The sequence below is a fragment of the Postia placenta genome (assembly GCF_002117355.1).
Source record: "Postia placenta MAD-698-R-SB12 unplaced genomic scaffold POSPLAscaffold_5, whole genome shotgun sequence".
NCBI lineage: Eukaryota > Fungi > Basidiomycota > Agaricomycetes > Polyporales > Adustoporiaceae > Rhodonia > Rhodonia placenta.
In genome coordinates, this window is record NW_020169836.1 from 1,330,883 (window position 1) to 1,348,937 (window position 18,055).

General features: G+C 54.3%; 6 protein-coding genes and 1 non-coding gene across 7 annotated transcripts; 4 read left to right on the plus strand and 3 right to left on the minus strand.

Moving 5' to 3' along the window:
- Positions 1-398: 398 nt before the first annotated feature.
- Positions 399-1,276, plus strand: POSPLADRAFT_1033129 (hypothetical protein; the record flags this gene model as incomplete). Its single annotated transcript, XM_024476912.1, has 3 exons — positions 399-481; positions 535-914; positions 969-1,276. 3 exons carry the CDS (start codon positions 399-401, stop codon positions 1,274-1,276), a joined length of 771 nt encoding a protein of 256 aa, XP_024340294.1.
- A 70-nt stretch (positions 1,277-1,346) lies between these two features.
- On the minus strand, positions 1,347-5,388 carry POSPLADRAFT_1055556 (hypothetical protein; the record flags this gene model as incomplete). The annotated part of the gene is made up of 18 exons (XM_024480655.1): positions 1,347-1,474; positions 1,527-1,637; positions 1,690-1,787; positions 1,840-1,940; positions 1,991-2,110; positions 2,159-2,289; positions 2,339-2,420; positions 2,467-2,676; positions 2,734-3,320; positions 3,373-3,461; positions 3,521-3,947; positions 4,006-4,159; positions 4,233-4,570; positions 4,832-4,976; positions 5,024-5,087; positions 5,141-5,210; positions 5,258-5,330; positions 5,377-5,388. 18 exons carry the CDS (start codon positions 5,386-5,388, stop codon positions 1,347-1,349), a joined length of 2,940 nt encoding a protein of 979 aa, XP_024340295.1.
- Positions 5,389-5,832: 444 nt separating this feature from the next.
- Positions 5,833-8,312, plus strand: POSPLADRAFT_1180431 (hypothetical protein). The gene is made up of 5 exons (XM_024488757.1): positions 5,833-5,920; positions 5,972-6,919; positions 6,975-7,514; positions 7,566-7,703; positions 7,757-8,312. The coding sequence occupies exons 1-5, from the start codon at positions 5,903-5,905 to the stop codon at positions 7,961-7,963; spliced, it is 1,851 nt and encodes a 616-aa protein (XP_024340296.1). The 5' UTR covers positions 5,833-5,902; the 3' UTR covers positions 7,964-8,312.
- A 1,144-nt stretch (positions 8,313-9,456) lies between these two features.
- Positions 9,457-12,067, plus strand: POSPLADRAFT_1065727 (hypothetical protein; the record flags this gene model as incomplete). The annotated part of the gene is made up of 9 exons (XM_024481991.1): positions 9,457-9,794; positions 9,847-10,193; positions 10,250-10,343; positions 10,396-10,531; positions 10,581-10,645; positions 10,696-10,785; positions 10,836-11,455; positions 11,535-11,842; positions 11,908-12,067. Exons 1-9 carry the CDS (start codon positions 9,467-9,469, stop codon positions 12,065-12,067), a joined length of 2,148 nt encoding a protein of 715 aa, XP_024340297.1. The 5' UTR covers positions 9,457-9,466.
- A 1,094-nt stretch (positions 12,068-13,161) lies between these two features.
- Positions 13,162-13,243, minus strand: POSPLADRAFT_t64. The gene has a single exon. It is a non-coding gene; the product is annotated as a tRNA-Asp (tRNA).
- Positions 13,244-13,523: 280 nt separating this feature from the next.
- On the minus strand, positions 13,524-15,942 carry POSPLADRAFT_1180435 (hypothetical protein; the record flags this gene model as incomplete). The annotated part of the gene is made up of 11 exons (XM_024488758.1): positions 13,524-13,771; positions 13,842-14,177; positions 14,234-14,309; positions 14,361-14,393; positions 14,450-14,506; positions 14,563-14,585; positions 14,637-14,796; positions 14,853-15,222; positions 15,303-15,367; positions 15,419-15,452; positions 15,509-15,942. 11 exons carry the CDS (start codon positions 15,940-15,942, stop codon positions 13,530-13,532), a joined length of 1,830 nt encoding a protein of 609 aa, XP_024340298.1. The 3' UTR covers positions 13,524-13,529.
- A 794-nt stretch (positions 15,943-16,736) lies between these two features.
- Positions 16,737-17,408, plus strand: POSPLADRAFT_1055560 (hypothetical protein; the record flags this gene model as incomplete). Its single annotated transcript, XM_024480656.1, has 2 exons — positions 16,737-17,127; positions 17,185-17,408. 2 exons carry the CDS (start codon positions 16,737-16,739, stop codon positions 17,406-17,408), a joined length of 615 nt encoding a protein of 204 aa, XP_024340299.1.
- Between the last annotated feature and the right edge of the window lie 647 nt (positions 17,409-18,055).

The following is an 18,055-nucleotide window of genomic DNA, read 5'->3' on the forward strand; positions in this document are numbered from 1 at the left end:
GACGTGCCGCGCTGCGGCGCGATAGTACCTTGTTCCTTTGTACCTGATTTAGATAAGTGTTTACTATATTAGGCCGAGTTCTCGCATGTAATTACTTCGCGCGTTTGCCTCCCCGCCCCGAGGACGAGACAAACCGCTTCGTATTTGATCTTTTCCCGCGCCGCTCGCTTCCGTAAACCTTCACGCTCGCTTGTCCGAACCCGACGCCGACACTCGTTTCTACACCAATCGTACGTACATCTCATAGACTATAGCTCATGTTATGCAAATAGTACTCACTAGAATATGGCCTGGCAAGGCAGATTTACTTAAATCCATGCGCTCGAGCGAAGCTGCCGTGCATTGTCGTTGACGACTGAACAGAGGCGCACCGGCACTCATCAACGGATAAGAACACCATGCCGTCGCACCTCATCACCCTGTATGACATCCAGTGCAAGCTCGACTCCACCGCGTGGTCGCCGCACACCTGGCGGACGAGGTAGGCACCAAGGCTGCTGGCAGACCTGGCGGGCGTACTGAGCTCGCGCCCAGGTTCATCCTTAACTACAAGAAGCTGCCTTACCAGACGACATGGATGCCGTTGCCCGACGTCCAGACGGTCCTGCCCGCCGTCGGTGTGCTCCCGACACGCGCTGCGGTGCCGCACTATACCGTTCCGGCCATCGTGGACGAGCTGGAGGGCAGCCCCGCCGTTGTGATGTCCGACTCTGGCCTCATAGCGGACTATCTCGAGCGGACGTACCCCGAGCCGTCGATATACCACGGCGCGAAGGCGCTGCAGACGGAGCATATGGGTGCCGTCAGCCAACACGTGCTCAGCAGGATGGGCTTCATGGTCTTCCCGAACACGCCCCGCCTCCTCGAGGGCCGGGAAAGGGAGTACTACTTGAACACCCGCAAGGGAATATTTGGTCAGTTGCTGCAAGGGTGCGCCGTGGTTTGGCCGTCGCTGACGCGTGTACTAGGTGTCGAGCTGGATGATATGTTCCCGGAGGAGCGGCAGGAGGAGATGTGGGCGAACCTGAAGGAGGGCTTCGCCGCACTGGGCGCGTACATTGACGGTATCGAGCACAGCGAGCAGTGGTTCTTCAGCAAAACAAGCGAGCCTGGGTACGCGGACTTTGTCCTCGGCGCCACAATGATTTGGTTCAAACTCTCGGGGCCAGAGAAGGGGTGGGAGAGGATCAGCGAGTGGGACGGAGGGAAGTGGGCCCGCTTCTTCCGGAACCTCGAGCCGTACACCGCGAGTTCTGTGATCGATTCGTCTAGTTAGTGAGCAAGGTGCACCGTTAATAAACCTCTATCATTCCACAGATTATGCTACAAATATGCCAGAAGAGTGGTCATGCGGAGAGGACGTCAGAGCATCGGTAACACAGGGTGTCCTCCTCTTTTCGATTGAAAGTCCAACAACGCGGACATTTGCTCTGGGCGGCAGGGACGACGGTGATCTCAACTGAGCCTTCACGGTCTGTGCATAAATTAGTCACCTCCAGCTACACTGCACACAGAATGGTGCCCACCTGGCAATGGCATCGATTCTGCATAGTGCCAAGATCCCAGATGAGACGTGGGAATGCTTCCGTCAGCTAGTTTGACGTCGGAGACGATGAACAGGGTCTTCAGGAAGTGCTCTGCAAGAGTCATTTAATATCAATATCGCAAAGTACAGTATGTTGACATCACCTTCGCGACGCAAGAGAGAGACCAGACCATGAGCATCTTGCATAGCACCTTTAGGCAGGGACAGTATCACGTTCGCCTCCAGAGAGCTCTTGAGCTGACTATGGACAGATGAGTCTTCGTCAAATCTACCTCAGCAATGTACCGGCTTACCTGGCCCTCCGGGCACGCTCTAATGCAACCCGTACTTTATTCCGTACGCGGATAAGCTCGCTCATGTCGCTTTCAGCCTGCGTATCCTCCCACTCTGCGCTCTACAGAAACGTGAGCCATTGTAGCTGAGTTTGGAGATATCCAAACATACAACTGGAACCCATATCTTTGCTGAAACCGAATTGTCTTGCACTCCGTGCCACGTTGTACGGATTTCCTCCGCTAGATATGGCAGGATTGGCGTGATGACAGACGTCATTGTCACCAGAACCTGCAGAGCAGTCAGTCATCACTTGGCTAGAAGTCGGGATTAACACACCCGTTCAAGGACCGAGACCACTGCCTGGCGTTCGACGCTCTCTCGCGCGTTCGCATAGAGGCAATCCTTGGTAATGTCCAGATAAAGCGAAGAGAGGGTGACATTCGCGAAGTACAACAGCGCATTGGCCACTGATATACGCTTATTAGCAAGCAGACAACGCTGTGTGAATAATGTCACCTCTTGCGAAGTCATACGATGCATAGCTGTGTAGTGCCGTCGTGTCCAGTTTATGCAATTCATGCATCACATAGCGTTCGGCCTTTTCAGGGTTAGTAGGAGGGATGCGATATCTCAGTCAGACTTACAAGGCCATACTGTTCTCGATTCACTTTGTGCGTGAGCGGCTGATCCTCTAAGACTCCCAAAATAAAGCGAGCCGAATTCCGTATTTTTCTCAAAGCCTCCGCGCAATTTGCGAGGACTTGTGGCCCGATCTGGATATCCTCAGTGAACTTTACGGTTGCTACCCACATCCGAAGGACTTCTGAGCCATATGCAGGGTCTTTCTTCTTGTTCTGTGTCACGTCCGGTCAGGCCAGGTCAGTGCAAAAATATCGAGAGACGCGGCGCACCGTTCCACCGTTAATGATCGTCATAGGGCTGATGACATTGCCAAGCGACTTGCTCATTTTTCTGCTCTTCTCGTCAAGAACCATGCCGTGAGTGATCAGCGTTCCGTAGGGTGCTGCCCTCTTGGGTTTCCCAATTTCGGCAGATGCTATTGCCGTCAGAAGCTGGCTTTGAAACCAGCCGCGATGCTGATCAGAGCCTTCCAGGCATACGTTGGCACCATATGTCCGCCCGTCGACGCTCTGCACGCCATCGTGCTGGTACAGGTCGTCTAACATGGACCATGATGTACCACTATCGAACCAGACGTCCATGGTGTCCGTGCCCTTGCGCCAGGTTTCCGCTAATTGCTTCGCATCCATTCCGTCACGGAGAGCCGGAGGAACGAATTCCTCAACAGGCCCAGTCCACCAATATGCGGTGCGCTTCTCCAGGAGAATACTGAGTATGTGATTGAGGCTGTTGGCGTCAAGCACGGCGCGGCCGGAGGGAATGTGATGCAAGGACGGGATAGGCACCCCCCACACACGCTGTCTGGAGATGCACCACTCTGAGCGCGAACGAACGAAAGATTCGAGCCGATTACGTGCTACAGAAAGATGCTGTCAGTGTCAGTCGCATACTGGGGCAGAATAAAGTACATTGAGCAGGCGTGAACGATACGTCTTGCAGCGCGGCGATGGCATCTTCTTTGATCTGGTCGATATTAGCGAACCACTGAGATGTGGCACTGAGATCGCATACAGTCAGTATGGGAACAACGCCGCAGCTGAGGGGAATGTCGCATACATGACGATAACGGGCTTGTCAGTTCTCCAATCGTACGGATAACGATGCTTGATCTTTTCGATCTTTCTCAGCGCTCCAGCATTCTCTAGCAGCCCAACGATCGCTTTCCCGCCTTCTCCCAGTACCTCCTTACCAACCAGGGCATGTGCGGCCTTTTCGCCAACTACATCCTGCACACCCTCTGTGAACTGCCCCTGTATGTCGACATGACACAGCAAATCACCAAGGGATGAAGACGACGAAAGCAATCCGAGATTCCGGAAGACCGTATAGTCCTCGGCACCATGTGCAGGCGCACAGTGAACAAGGCCCGTACCTGAATCCGAAGTGACGTGCCTAGAGGGAATAATGGGAAGCGGCGAGGATGATGACGGCCCATGCAACGACGAGAAGATGGGACGATACGTTGAACCAGCCAAGTCAGAACCTATGATTGTGATGGTTTGATGAACTAGCAAGGACCGTCATTATATCAATGGACTCACCTTGGAACTCGGCGATGGGGATCTTGGAACTCATAACTTCAGGATATTTCGCCAACGCTTCTTCACGTTCCACCGCGAATATATCCATGGGGGCTGTTGGGTCGCTACTCGCGGCCACTGCCTTGTACATCATTTCCGGGTGAACAGCGATTCCCTACCGCGAGTAGGTACATGAGTAAAACAGTCCTTCAGAGTCGCTGCGATCTGCAGTATAGGAAGTACAGTACCATATTCGCGGTCAGAGTCCATGGCGTCGTCGTCCATACAAGTAAGCGCACGCTTTTTCGCCCCGCGATGAGTGTACGCAGCGGCGCGCTCATTTGTGGGCTATCTGGCTCCAGTTCGAAGGCAACGTAGACGGAGTATGAGACATGCTTGACATTGTAGGTCAGCTCTGCTTCTGCTAGAGCAGAAGACGAGGATGGCGAATAGTAGACGGGACGATAATGCCGGTATATGAGACCTGGCAGGGAGTTGGCGCGCTGACTGCATGGCTGAAGGAGGGACGTACCCTTCTCGACCATTTTCTGGAAGATGCGTAGTTGTCTAATCTCGTAGTCGTGATCTGTTGGGTGCCAAGAAGGCTGGTTAGTTGACTCCGCGAAGCCCATACAGAGAGGTTGTTCGTCCGGACACATTCACCACAGATGTGGTGCTAAAGGTTATTCGTTAAACCTGAACCAGGCGGCAAAAACACTAGTGGAATGAGACGGCGGTATCCAGGAAAGCCTAGCTCAACTTGCTACGGGGTGAAGCAACTGGACCGAAACCCCTCCGGGAACGCAGCCTTTATGCATACTGCGCAGATGTGTCTTAGATCACTTACCTAGTGTGCGATAAGTCGATTCTGGCGTCCAATCTGCCATAACCCCAAACTGTCGGAACTGGTCCTGTTGCACTTTCACCTCCTGTTTTGCGAATGCCTCTGCTTCTCTCCGGATGACATCTGGCTCTAACTCTTGCGGTCGTTTCTGGATGTCCGTGAGTGGAGAGTGAAGTGCCAACCATGTGCACCTACGCCAAGTTTCTGCAAGATTTTGTTCTCAATCGGCAGACCATGGCAATCCCATCCGGGGATGTAACTGCCACCGATTTGATTCAGTACGCATGGCGTAAATGTGGCAGGAACACGTACTGAACTCGATGGCCCAACGACACATGGTATCTGTTTATGATATCTTTCAGAATTTTGTTCAGGGCGTGTCCTGCGGGACGTGAGATATGTCCAGGACGACCACTTTACATTCCGTACCGATATGCAGTTCACCGTTAGCGTATGGAGGGCCATCATGGAACACGAAGAGAGGCCCTTGGGCATTCCTCCACTACTCGAAGTCCGGTAAGTCCAGCTGTCAACTTGCACCTTCAGACCTGACCTGCCATCGGTATAGCTCGTCACACGCTCTCGACCGGATTAATTCATTCTTAGACGGGTCGTCCCTGAGGGAAAATTTGGTCTTGGGCAATAGGAGAGTATTTGAGAACTCTTTTCCCGGATCGCTAGATGTCGTGTTCCCCGATCGCCACGACGCAGTCCCCGAGAGCCAGCGAGATGACGCGCGAGTCAGGCAATTTGGCAAGTCAATGCCCCGCGGCAGTGCATACTTGGGCCACAAGCGCATTTACACCCCTAGCACCCTCCTGAGCCCCAAAAGTCACCACAAAGAAGACTCCAAGCTAGACTGGTGAGTGAGAGGACCGCAAGCACATCCACGCTACGCGTGTCACGTGTACAACGCGCCGCGTCGTGAGCGTATTGTTTACATCTGTTTGTGGCATCAGTTGAACAAAACGCCCCGTGAGCTGTGATCATTGCGCGCTACCTTCACCACGACCTCGCAAATATTCTTTCTCCCTATTTTATTTCTGATATTTCCGACATTGGGCAGTGCTCCGTATGTCATCGAACATACCCGTAAGTTGCTGGACGTGCAATGTACCCAAAAATGCTGATATTTTACGCTAGACACGGCGTGTGACGCGGGCAACTCGCACGACTATTCTCAGGGATAAGGAGAATTCTACTCGAAATCGAACTACTACGACACGTGCGAAACCCCCATCTACAGCAAATGCTGTCGAGAATGCAAGGCCAACGGGCATCGCGCGCGCCACCACGTCTACCGCGGCAACTAGGGCTAAGTCTGTAGCCCCGCCAGTGTCTCGAGTAGACCCAGCGCCCCAGAAGCGCAAAAGGGAGGCACTAGGTGAGGTACCGAAGCCACCAGAAAACAAGGCTGTAAAGCCAGCAAATGCCGGACCCGGTCCCTCTGCGGTCAAGGGCAAGGATCGGGTCAAGGATTTGAAGGAAAAGTTCGAGGGAGTCGTGCTCAAGAAAGCGACGACAACGACGACAACTACTGTCACTGCTGCATCGCGTCGTCCGCTTCGCACTGTTGGTGGAACGGTGGCCGTCCCAAATTCGTCGACACGACGAATCACGAGGAGTTCTGCTGTAACACAGCAGCAGCCACAGCTCCAAGCGCAATTGGAACAGGTCAAGGAGGAGGAGGAAGTTCCAGAGAGCGACCATGCTATGGTTGTCGATCATGAACCGATTGTCCCCGTACCCTCTCCTAAGCGTTTTACGGCCGCACGACGATCCGCGGCTACAGCCCATCAACCTGTGGTGCGCGATAGTCGAACTCCGAGACGCTCCATTCCCCGGCCAGTCATCGTACGGCACGAAGATGACGAGGAAACGAGACGTGTCTTCAAGAAGCGTCGTACATCGTCGGATCTACCGGATGAGGCGGCTGCAGCGGAGGTCGAGGAGGTGGTCGGCTTTGCTGGGACCCCAGAGGCAGATCCAGAAGGGCCAGACTGGGATGACCTCGATGCGGGCGATGCAGATGATCCGCTCATGGTCAGTGAGTACGTCGTCGAGATTTTCGACTATCTCAAGGAAGTCGAGGTGAGGACCTCCAGTTATGCTTGATCATGGGTTGGTCATATGACGTCATCATCAGCAAACGACCCTACCAAATCCGAACTACATGGAGAACCAGAAAGACCTCGCATGGAAAATGCGGGGAATCCTTAACGACTGGCTCATCCAAGTGCATTCACGCTTCAAGCTCTTGCCAGAGACGTTGTTCCTATGCGTCAACATCATTGACCGGTTTCTCTCCGCGCGCGTCGTCTCGCTGGCCAAGTTGCAGCTAGTCGGTGTCACCTGCATGTTTATTGCGGCCAAGGTGGAGGAGATTGTTGCGCCGAGCGCGAAGAACTTCCTTTACTGCGCAGACGCTAGCTACGTTGAGAACCAGATCCTGCTGGCGGAGCGATACGTCTTGAAGACGATTGATTGGAACCTCAGCTACCCAAACCCGATCCATTTTCTGCGACGGACGAGCAAGGCAGACGACTACAACATCCAGGTGCGCACGATAGCCAAGTACCTGATGGAGATCCAATGTCTCGAGTGGCGCCTGATTGCTGCGCCGCCGTCGCTGCTCTCGGCTGCCGCCATCTGGTTTGCACGTATTATTCTGGGCTTCCTGGATTGGGTACGTTATAACTTGTCGCGAGTTGCTTCGCCTTTGTTGATGCCCACCCAGACGCCAAACCTGGCGCACTATTCATCATATCCGGAACACGCCCTCGTGCCGACGGCGAATCTCATGCTCAACTACGTGCTGAGGCCGATCCGACACGAGTCGTTCTTCAAGAAGTATGCATCGAAGAAGTTCTTGAAGGTGCGTGCACATGTGCTGCCCATCCGGTGATTTGTATGTTTGACATTTTACAGGCGAGCATCTGGGTGCGGCAGTGGGCACTGGACAAGTGGAATGAGAACACTACAGTCTCTCTGGTTGATGTCCTACCAGAACTCAAGGCTCTGATTCGCGAGCAGAATGCGGAGCTCGAACGTCAAGAAGCAGAGGCAGAGGCAGAAGCTGCAGCACGCGAAGACATGCGCTACTATGTGGATGACCGGTACCAGCACGGCACATAGGACAACGAATTGTGTGTATCCCGTAGCGACCTCTGCCGCCTCCTGGCTCGTTTCATCCTGTAGCACCGACCGCCCTGCACTCGTTCTCGGACTGCATATTCTTGCATACCCTCGCATTCTTCATTGTTCTCTTATCTCGCCTCTGTTCACCTTCACCCGGTGTGTTGTCGTCCTGTTAGCTGGTTCTCACTTCCTAACCCTTCCCGGTACGTACACCACCCCTGCACAACCTGCATGTCCCACAATATGAGCTATGAAGTTCCCCAGTTGTCATAATACGCAGCATTGCTTTGTACAACAACACATACATATGATGATATGAACAAATGGAGTAGATTGTATTCCATGCTTCGTGCGTTCGCCCAAAGCGCGTAAAGTAGCAGCATTTTTCTGTGCAACGTCTCTCGCAGCCATGTCTGGATAACGCGGGCTGCACTTTGCGACTGATCATATCTGAAACCTAATGCATCACCCACATCGAGAGCAAGATGCAGGGATTCAAAGGACAACGCATGGGCTAAGAGCACGCACTACATCTCATCCAATAGCAACCAGGATCGTGGACGCGACCGAGATTAATTCTTGTCGCTCGCCCGTTCGTTCGCGGAGCACCCACCTTTTTTGGTATATGTTTTAAACCCCGACTGAATCCTCAGCCACCCGCGATCGACAGCGACACGGCGAGCTCCAATCGCAAGTCTCATAGTTACTGACGATTATGCAAATACTACTTCATACAGCCAATGGTGCGGCTTTGTACAAGACTAAGGTATCCAAGGAATGATCTAGACAACTGTGACTGCCTGCAATTGCAACATATGAGCTGATTGTAGTATATTCTTGAAGCTTGAAGTTTGTTTCTCTAGAATACATCTGTGTCGGGTTCCGACTCCCCCGGGATGCTTGACGTCCGCGGTCGCGCTTCGCGCTCCCTATGTCAATCTGATACCGTAGCTCATTCTCTGTCTACCTCCACGTGATACCCACTCTACATACTTATACTTCGCTCCCCCGCTCCCCACTTCTCTCCTTAGTACCACTACGGCTGAGGTATGTTCGTCTCATCTTGTTCCCTCATACCAGTACTGATTCGAAGTTGTAGACTTGCTCGATTCGCGTCGATGGCGGGCGCCTGAGGGATCAGTCGGGGTTGGAAATACCTACCAAAAAAGGTGAGCGCTCCGCGAATGAACGAGCGAGCGAGAAGAACTGAGCACATTATTACTTAAATTCACGATCGCAGGCGCCTGGGGACGCGACGCGTGAGTTAGCGCGCTCAAATTGCGAGTCGATCGTGTCCTGACCCTGCCAGCCGTCTTGTCGTGGTTGTGAGTCAGTACAAGCTGTATGTTGGCCTCTCGCAATGCGGCGAAACAATTAACTCGACTTGCTAGTCTCAACCCACGCATTGGGCCCTTCCATCTGATAACGCCCGTCAGGCGTTTCGAGTCACGTCCAGAAAGCGCTTCTTCGTCCTTGGGGCTTTTCAGAACCGCTACTACGATGTCGTTGGACAACATCACCCAGTCTCTGGCAGCACTCGCCATCCAAGCGCAGGGTGTAGTCTCTCACTGCACGACAAACTCTCCAGCGACATGGCGGGAGGCGTTGGAATCGGCTCCATCGGCCCCCAAGTCATTCGAGCTCCTCAAAACCCTAGTTTACAAGCCAAAAACTGCCAAGACTGCGACTCCTGTTCCACTGATCATTGTTGCACGCGAAAGTACCGATGTCATTTCCGGCGCCGTGGGCAAGAAGCTCGGTCTCAAGGACCTGCGCCTTGGCTCTGAGGATCTCTTGAACGAATTCTTCTCTCTAGACAAAAACTCACGTCAGTTTCGTGCCTCGTCTTCGTCCATGCTATACGCTTAATTCGCGCTCAGTTTCCCCCCTTGCACTCACTGAACAGACATATCCCAAGGTCACTACCGCCATAGACTCCTCGATCATTTCATCCGACTCGTTGTTTGCCGTGCGCGCTCTCGCGTCCGACTCGACACTTTTCTTGTCTGGCAAGGACATCCACGCGTATCTGAGACGGCTCGAGTCGAAGGAATCGCCCCTGCACGAGATCGACTTCGAGGCATTGAAAACCGAGGCAGATGCCCCGGCCGGTCAGGCCAAAACCGCTCCCGCGAAGGAGAAGAAAGACGATGGCAAGATCGAGGGTGCGATTCAAATCGCGATTGGCATCAAGAAAGAGGTGGACTTTGCGGCATGGTACACAAACGTGAGCATGCTGCCGTAGCAGGAATTCTACACACAGCTCCTGATGCCCCTTCGCAGGTTCTGATCAAGGCAGATATGCTGGACTACTACAATGTCAGCGGATGCTACATCCTACGCCCATGGTCCTACAGCATCTGGGAGGTCATTCAAGGTGCGTGATGTCGCAAAGTCGAACATCCGCGGTGAGCCTGACGCTAGCGTAGACTGGTTCAATGTTCGCATCCGCGATATGGGCGTGCAGAACGCGTACTTCCCGATGTTCGTCTCTGCGAAGGTGTTGGAGCGAGAGAAGGACCACATCGAGGGCTTCTCGCCGGAGGTCGCATGGGTAACCCGAGCGTGCGTGACATTCTGGACATGACTGGATAAGGCCTTGACTTTGCATTAGCGGGAACTCTGAACTCGAGGAGCCTATTGCGGTTCGTCCGACGTCGGAGACGGTCATGTACCCGTGTGAGTGATTTCCGGATCCCTCTTTGTTTGCGTCACTCATGCTAGTGCAGACTATGCAAAATGGATTAAGAGCCACCGTGATCTGCCTCTCAAGCTCAACCAGTGGAACAACGTCGTACGATGGGAATTCAAGAACCCTCGTGAGTGCGGACACTTTTCGGAAGTGGGGCGTTTCTTATGATCACCGCAGAGCCGTTCCTGCGGACACGAGAGTTCCTGTGGCAGGAGGGACACACCGCACATCTGACAAAGCCCGAGGCAGACGTCGAGGTGCGCGAGATCCTGGAGCTGTACCGCCAGGTGTACGAGGACCTGCTGGCGGTGCCAGTCATCCAGGGCATCAAGTCGGAGAAGGAGAAGTTCGCGGGCGGGCTGTACACCACGACGGTGGAGGGCTTCGTGCCGACGACGGGGCGCGGGATCCAGGCGGGCACGTCGCACTGCCTCGGGCAGAACTTCTCGCGCCCAGAGATGTTCAACATCTTCGTGGAGGACCCGAACGACCCCACGGGCCAGGGCAAGGTGTACGTGTGGCAGAACTCGTGGGGCCTGTCGACGCGCACGATCGGCGTGATGGTCATGATCCACGGCGACAACCAGGGCCTCGTGCTGCCCCCGCGCGTCGCGTCGGTCCAGGCCGTCATCGTGCCGTGCGGCGTCACAGCGAAGACGAGCGACGCGCAGCGCAAGGCGATCAGCGACAGATGCGAGGCGCTCGCGGCCGCGCTCAAGGCGGCGGGCGTGAAGGCGAAGGCGGACCTGCGCGAGGGCTACACGCCCGGATTCAAGTTCAACGACTGGGAGCAGAAGGTGCGTCGCGTGCGCGTTCATCCATGATCATGAGTGTGTGAGTGTGCCTGCCCACACTGACTGTCCCTCCCGCCCCTAGGGCGTGCCCCTCCGCCTCGAGATCGGCCCCGCGGACCTCGCCAAGGACCAGACGCTCAGCGTGCGCCGCGACACTGGCGTCAAGGCCCCGCTGCCGCTCGCCGATATCACCACATCGGTGCCCCAGCTCCTGGACGCCATCCAGGCAGACATGTTCCGGCGCGCGCAGGACACGTACTTCTCGCGGCTGCGCGTGGTCACCAGGTGGGAGGAGGTCGTGCCAACGCTCGACGATAAGTGCGTCGCGGTCATCCCCTGGTGCGAGGAGGAGGCGTGCGAGGACGACATCAAGGAGCGCAGCGCAAAATCGTGAGTCACAATATCTTCTCGAGCTGGGTTCATAGATCAAAGTGCTGATTGCTCCGTGGCACCAGCGCCGAGCCCACGGACGAGCGCGCTCCGTCAGCCGGGGCCAAGTCCTTATGCATTCCGTTCGACCAATCGCGCTGGCCAGCAATTGAGCCGGGCAAGACGAAGTGCCCGGCCTGCGGCAAGGATGCGAAACGGTGGACCATGTTCGGGCGGTCGTACTAGGGTGTCTGGGCTGTCGATTTAGAAAGTTGTATGCTTCATGTAATATGTAAAACGAATGAGGTTACGTCCGGGGCCTTGCAGCGCTGTCATTCGCCACGCAGAAAGCTGATGAACGCTGCGTTGAGGAAGAGACCTCAGTAACCGCAAGTTCCTCACAGCTAAATGATGGGGATAATCAAAGGGCTACGCTTTGATATAGATATGCGCGATATGCGGCACAATACTGTGGTTTCAAACGGTAATAACGATCTTGGCAGGGACGAGCCTGTATCTACGAGACCTTTAGTAAGTGATTTGTCTGTTGGTACCTGCAGTGGCCGCATAGCGGTTTTGACCGCTACACTAGCTCGGCGACGGGCGTGTTTCACAAGCACAAATGTTCCTGACGGATAGAAGGTGGATATATCAACAGTGGCCGGATCCATTAACAATCTTATAAGCCCAGCGCGCTCTCCCCCACCACAGCGGTTTATATGAATACGATTACAGAACTTGGCTACAGCTCGTGCGTCTTCGCAGAGTGCATCCCCTGGAAGACGCTGGTCTTGATGAGCTGTACGACGATTGTCTCCACCAGCGTTTGATAAAGGAGCAACGCGTGTTGTACTAACATCGCTCGTCGCTGACTCGGCGTCAGCAACGTCCGACGAGTCAGACGCAGACACGCGGTAACGTCCTCGCAACTCTCGCTGCAGGTGTTAATTAACCAAACCAAAAGCATCACCAGGTACGTTCAAAACTGCTGCTTAAATCTCGCTGGAAAAGCAGCGACCTTCTGCTGAGCGCCCAAATGTGGCTGAAGGTCGCTGAAAGCGTCACAGATGGCTAAGCGTGATGCAGCGGTGATTTGATCACGTTCTCGGCTCGCGAAGGGCTGACTAGCCAATCAGGTTGGTGGATCACGCAAGCGTGACATAGCCGTAAGCCAGAATCTGCGAGCGCTTGCGATGAGCAGTCGCTTATTTGTCGCTGTTCGAGGAAGGGAGCTCAGATTCTGCTCGCTGCTGTTGGCCGCTTAAATGCCGCTTGTTTTCCAGCGAGATACAGGCGAAAATTTTGAATAAACCTGATGTAAAAGGAAAATTCATTCCAGCCTCTCTGGCGGGGAGTCGAACCCCGCTTTCGCGCGCACGGTTACATGACAAGCGCGTGTACTAACCGATATACGACCAGAGATGACAACAGGTGATACACCTTCTATGCATATTCATCTCAATGGACAGGCCAATTTTTCGACTGTTGCGACGCCACACGAAATCAAACATCAGAGTCATCACTCAAAATGTCGACGTGTTAATGGATGCTCGGGCTATTGCATCTTCATGCTTTCAAAATATGGCCGTGGAACATAGAGAGAAAATATATATGGTTCACAGTTGCCTGCCAGGTCATTGTGCTCTGGTTATCATCGTGTACAATGCACCAACATGTACGGACTATACACTACTATGCGCAAGCAGTCTCACCGATCCGTACGCACGGTATGCACATGCCGCCCGAACCGCTTTGGTTCTGCATCGAGGTGCCGTTCCAGGTCCTTCTCGCGCTTGAAGAACCGCCCGCAGCACGCGAACACGTCGTGCCGCCGGACGTGGCCCAGGTGGTACCGCAGATCCGCGAACGAGTTCAGCTTCGCATCGCAGTACCCGCATGTCAGGGTCTGGATCATCTGTGTCGTGAACCAGTGCCGCGTGCAGAAGACATCTGCCAGATGCAGATGTATGGGTCAGTCAGTGGCGAGCTTGGGCGAGGACTCATGGGGACTCCGACGCACTGGGATCATCCATCCAGTCGAAGGTGCCGACATCATCCGTCCCATCGGAGATGCCGGTATCATCATACCAGTCGAAGTTGCCGGGTTCGGGATCCATCCAGTATTCGAGGTCGTCGCCACCATCCGTCCCGTGATCATCGGGTTCCTCGTGACCCACAGGAGGGACGGGGGGCGCTTCGTAGGGCGGAGGCGACTCCTCGCGGGGCGCGAACATGCGGGCGACGCGGTCCTGACGGTGATCCCGCTCGCGCTCGCGCTCTTCGAGGAGCATCTCTTCATCCCAGAGATCGCATGCTGGGTTTCGAGTACAACGTTGGCGCCGGACGTCCCACAGCGCTAGCAACGCGACTTGCGTAAGTAAATAGACTACAACAGCAGAAAACTGGACGCACATCCGCAGCGAAAGCAGAACTCCGTCTTGCAGCGGCATGTGATGTGGTTGCATCCTACGGTCAGTTCCACGATGAACTATATCGTTTGTGAGTGCACATCGTTTGACAATAGGGAGGTTAAACATACAGAGCAGTTCGGGCATCTGCGCCAGTGCTGGGCCTATTAAGTGGGTCAGTGAGCGGTCATTCCCATCCACTGTTATGTATAGACTGCACCTTCATCAGTTGCAAGGCTTGCTGGTCTTCCGGTGATCGCTCATCAAGCGGTAGTGCCTTGGAGACCATATGTATCAAGAATGGTTCAGGTGCCTACTAAGCATACGCCCAACCTGATATTCTTCGCATGTCAAGTCTGCCAAGGATTACATGAGGAAAAGCTTGAGAGTCTACGCGGAATACATACTCTCATGCCATACAACCCTGCACGGGACGCATATGCGGAAATTGCAAGAAGGGCATTGAGCCAAGGGATCGTCCGGATCGTCGTGCACCTGTACCAACGCCGAGCAGCGAGGGTTTGGACAATAGTATCGCGGCATGCTATCCAGAAGCTTCTGGTGGTGCTGTATACACAGTTAGACGACCGTCAGCGATACTTAAGAATAAACGTATTGCTCACCCAAAGCACCATATTCTTCTCCGGTAGGATCCGCGTCGCAACCTCGTCTGGTATTCCGTCCGCCCATTCAATCAGTGGACACTCCGGGCAGCGTATAGGAAAGACGACTCGATTCATGCTCGTGGTCTCGTCGCCATCCGGATCGAGCTTTGAGCGGATGTAGTCGCCGAGGCAACCCATGCAGTACGCGTGCACGCCAGGGCAGGGCAAGCGCAAGCCAAATTTGAGGCGTGCAGATGAATTGGCGGAAGCAGAGGAGGCGAGGGGAGAGTGAGTCGCTTGGAAGGGCTCCATGCAGATGCCGCAGATTGGATAGGCGACAGATGGTACATCCACATCCTTGTTCACGGCTATCAACAGCACAATAAGTCTGAGCTGCATAGCGCGTGAATAGCTGTGTGAGACGCACTCTCGTCATCCTGTGAAGACTGCTTGATATTGTAAAGTGACACTGGCGATTTCCCTTTTCCCTTTCCAGTAACACTCTTCTTTCCTTTATCGTTGGGATCCGAAGCCTATCAATGCATCTAGTCGAGTGTACCTCACGAGCGAAACAAGACACTCACCAGTAGCTGTTCTATGGTCTCTCGACCCAATACGCTGCGTACAAGTGCATATGTATCTTGATGAGAGAACGTCCTCAAAGCAGAACTTACGTCTCGGCATCCATATATTCTGCGGTATCGATATCGGCGTTCGCATTGTCGTCGACAGCCTGCAATCGCCTTGCAAACTCAGCATCAAGAAGCAGCTTTTTCTCTGCTGCTGCAAGGCGTTGTGCATGCTGTTGGCTGGCAATGATTGTGACATCATCGGAGTGCTGCAGCGCCTGTGCAAGTGTTGCATCGCTGCTCATGCGAAGCTCCTTGATTACCATCTTCAGCACGAGATCTCCATCACTATCACTGATGGGATCCTGTGCAACAGCTTTATGCTTGCCACTTCCCTTTCCTGCCAGCAGATCAGACTCATCAATCATCAGATCCACCTGGATTTTCTCGGCCTCTTGGGCATGAGTGAGTGCGAGCATTTCCTCCTCAAGAATACGGGCGATCAGCAGCTCGCTGAGTACGTCCGCATCGCCCGACATCGTTCTCAACCAGTCCGCGTCAAGGACTGCAGCGAGAGTTGCTGATAAGGAAAGTATATCCCTGAGGCTGGAGAACGGCTGTCGAGCGGCAAGAGTCGAGATACTACAAGTCGAGAAGCGCTCGACGTGAGATTGACGCGATCACGTGGTGACCTGCAAGCTGATTGGCCATTACAGCAAAACCAATATTGATAGACCTCCCTCGCAAAAAGTACAGATAGGCGGCATGGAGCATAGACAGCTATCGGAACCCCGGGGGTGACGTACCCTCACCCCTCAGAGATCTCAGTGTTGTTGACGGCAGCCATATATAGTATGTAATCCACGTGTCTACCTCACGGTCCTCAGTAGCCCATCGGCCGCTCGTCGGCGTGTCTGCACCACTGCCGAATCCTGCCGCGAGCTTGTGCCCCACTCTGCCGAAGTGTATACTTTGCGAGGGGAAGTCCATCAATATTGGTTTTGCTGTAAAAGTAGATAGATAAATAGTGTATTCCGATTCCTTTTGTGGAAGGTGCGTGCTATGTTTGTCTGTGTGGGGACACACACATTGCCATTTACAGCTATTGACCTCTGTTATGATCGGTCGACATCCGTGGACACATTCCCATGATTGCAATCCGTTGCCATCCGCGTCTTCTTCGTCTCTGCTCCCGCGTCCATCGCCAAGTCCCGCCAGTGATATATAGACCCCCGCCGTCCGCCGTCATGTCCTCACCAGCCCTCCGCCGTCCAACGCGTCTACACAACCACCAAGTCATCAGCCAGCCATTCCACCTCATCACTCGACGACAATGTCTGCCTCTACCTCCTCGACCTTCGTCATCCCTGCCATCTTCGGCTCCCTGAGCCAATCTCGTCCCGAGTACGACCTCGAAGCGCAAGTCATTGTCGGCACACATGAGCAGCAGTCATTGCCCACACCTCCATCGGCTCTCACCAACGCACCGCGCTCCCAATACTCTCCAGTTGACGAGGGAACGAACCCCATCGACGACTTCTTCGGTGTCGTGCGCCCTTCACGCACTCCCCGCGGCACACAAGACAGCCGCCACGACGCGATGTCGCTGCCTGTGCACCACGATGACGCACCGCCGCCGTACTCGTCGACGGGAGAGCCACCGGCCTACTCGCGCTTTGCGGAGCACCCTACGCTTGCGATGTATCTCTTCAGATTTGGTTTCCGTGAGTCTTCTCGTGTTCCTTAGCTTCTCGGACGCGCCTAATCGAAGTTGTATGCAGTGTTCCCTCTCTTCTGGCTCGCCGGGGCTCTCATTCTCATCTCGCCACTGCGCGCCCCGGAAGATTGGGAAGTGTCAAAGACGGAGGCAGAGCGGGAGGAGCTGATCGAGAGCATGAGGCGCACGGAGATGAAGTGGGCGAAGCGTTGCCTCGTCGCGTTCTCCCTGTTTTCGCTGGTGATCCTGGTGGCCGTCCTCGCTGCAGTGTTCATCATGAAGCCATGAAACCACACGCATCCGACATTGGTCAGCCATCGCGTGGCTCGCTAATCATCGACCTGTCACATCCTCCTCGTCCATTCCAGCTCTCGGACAACGGACGCTGCGCGTCGCCCTCGATTTCGACAACATCGCACTGGACCGAAACACAGCAGCGGAATCTGCGCTCTACCCTCCTTCGTTCGGACGTTCCTCACAACCGATATGATATTTTATGCTTCATTCTATTAGCCGTTTCCCTCTGAATTTCGCTGTACACTTGTATCGATAGCTTGCATTGTAAATCTGTATCTGTAATAACAACATCGTCGCCGTGCCATACTGTTGATACACGCAAGATTGAAGTATGTCGGAAACACAAATGCAAGAAACAGATTGTGGAGGTAATTTCCTGAGAGCAGAATAGACATCGAGCTGCGTCGGCTACGGATACCTATGTCTGACGACATCGCGGCGCGTTCCTGTGATGGCTTTCCGCCCCAATCTTGCATGATCACCGATTCAGATCGCGTTGCTCAAGCCCTCGGTGCCTTGAATGGATAGCGAACGTGTACCATTGCAAGTTGACCGAGATCCCAGGTCCGAGATGTAACAGGGTGACTACATGCCCAACGCAGACAGATGTGCTGCCAGACGGATTCAAAGTGGTATGT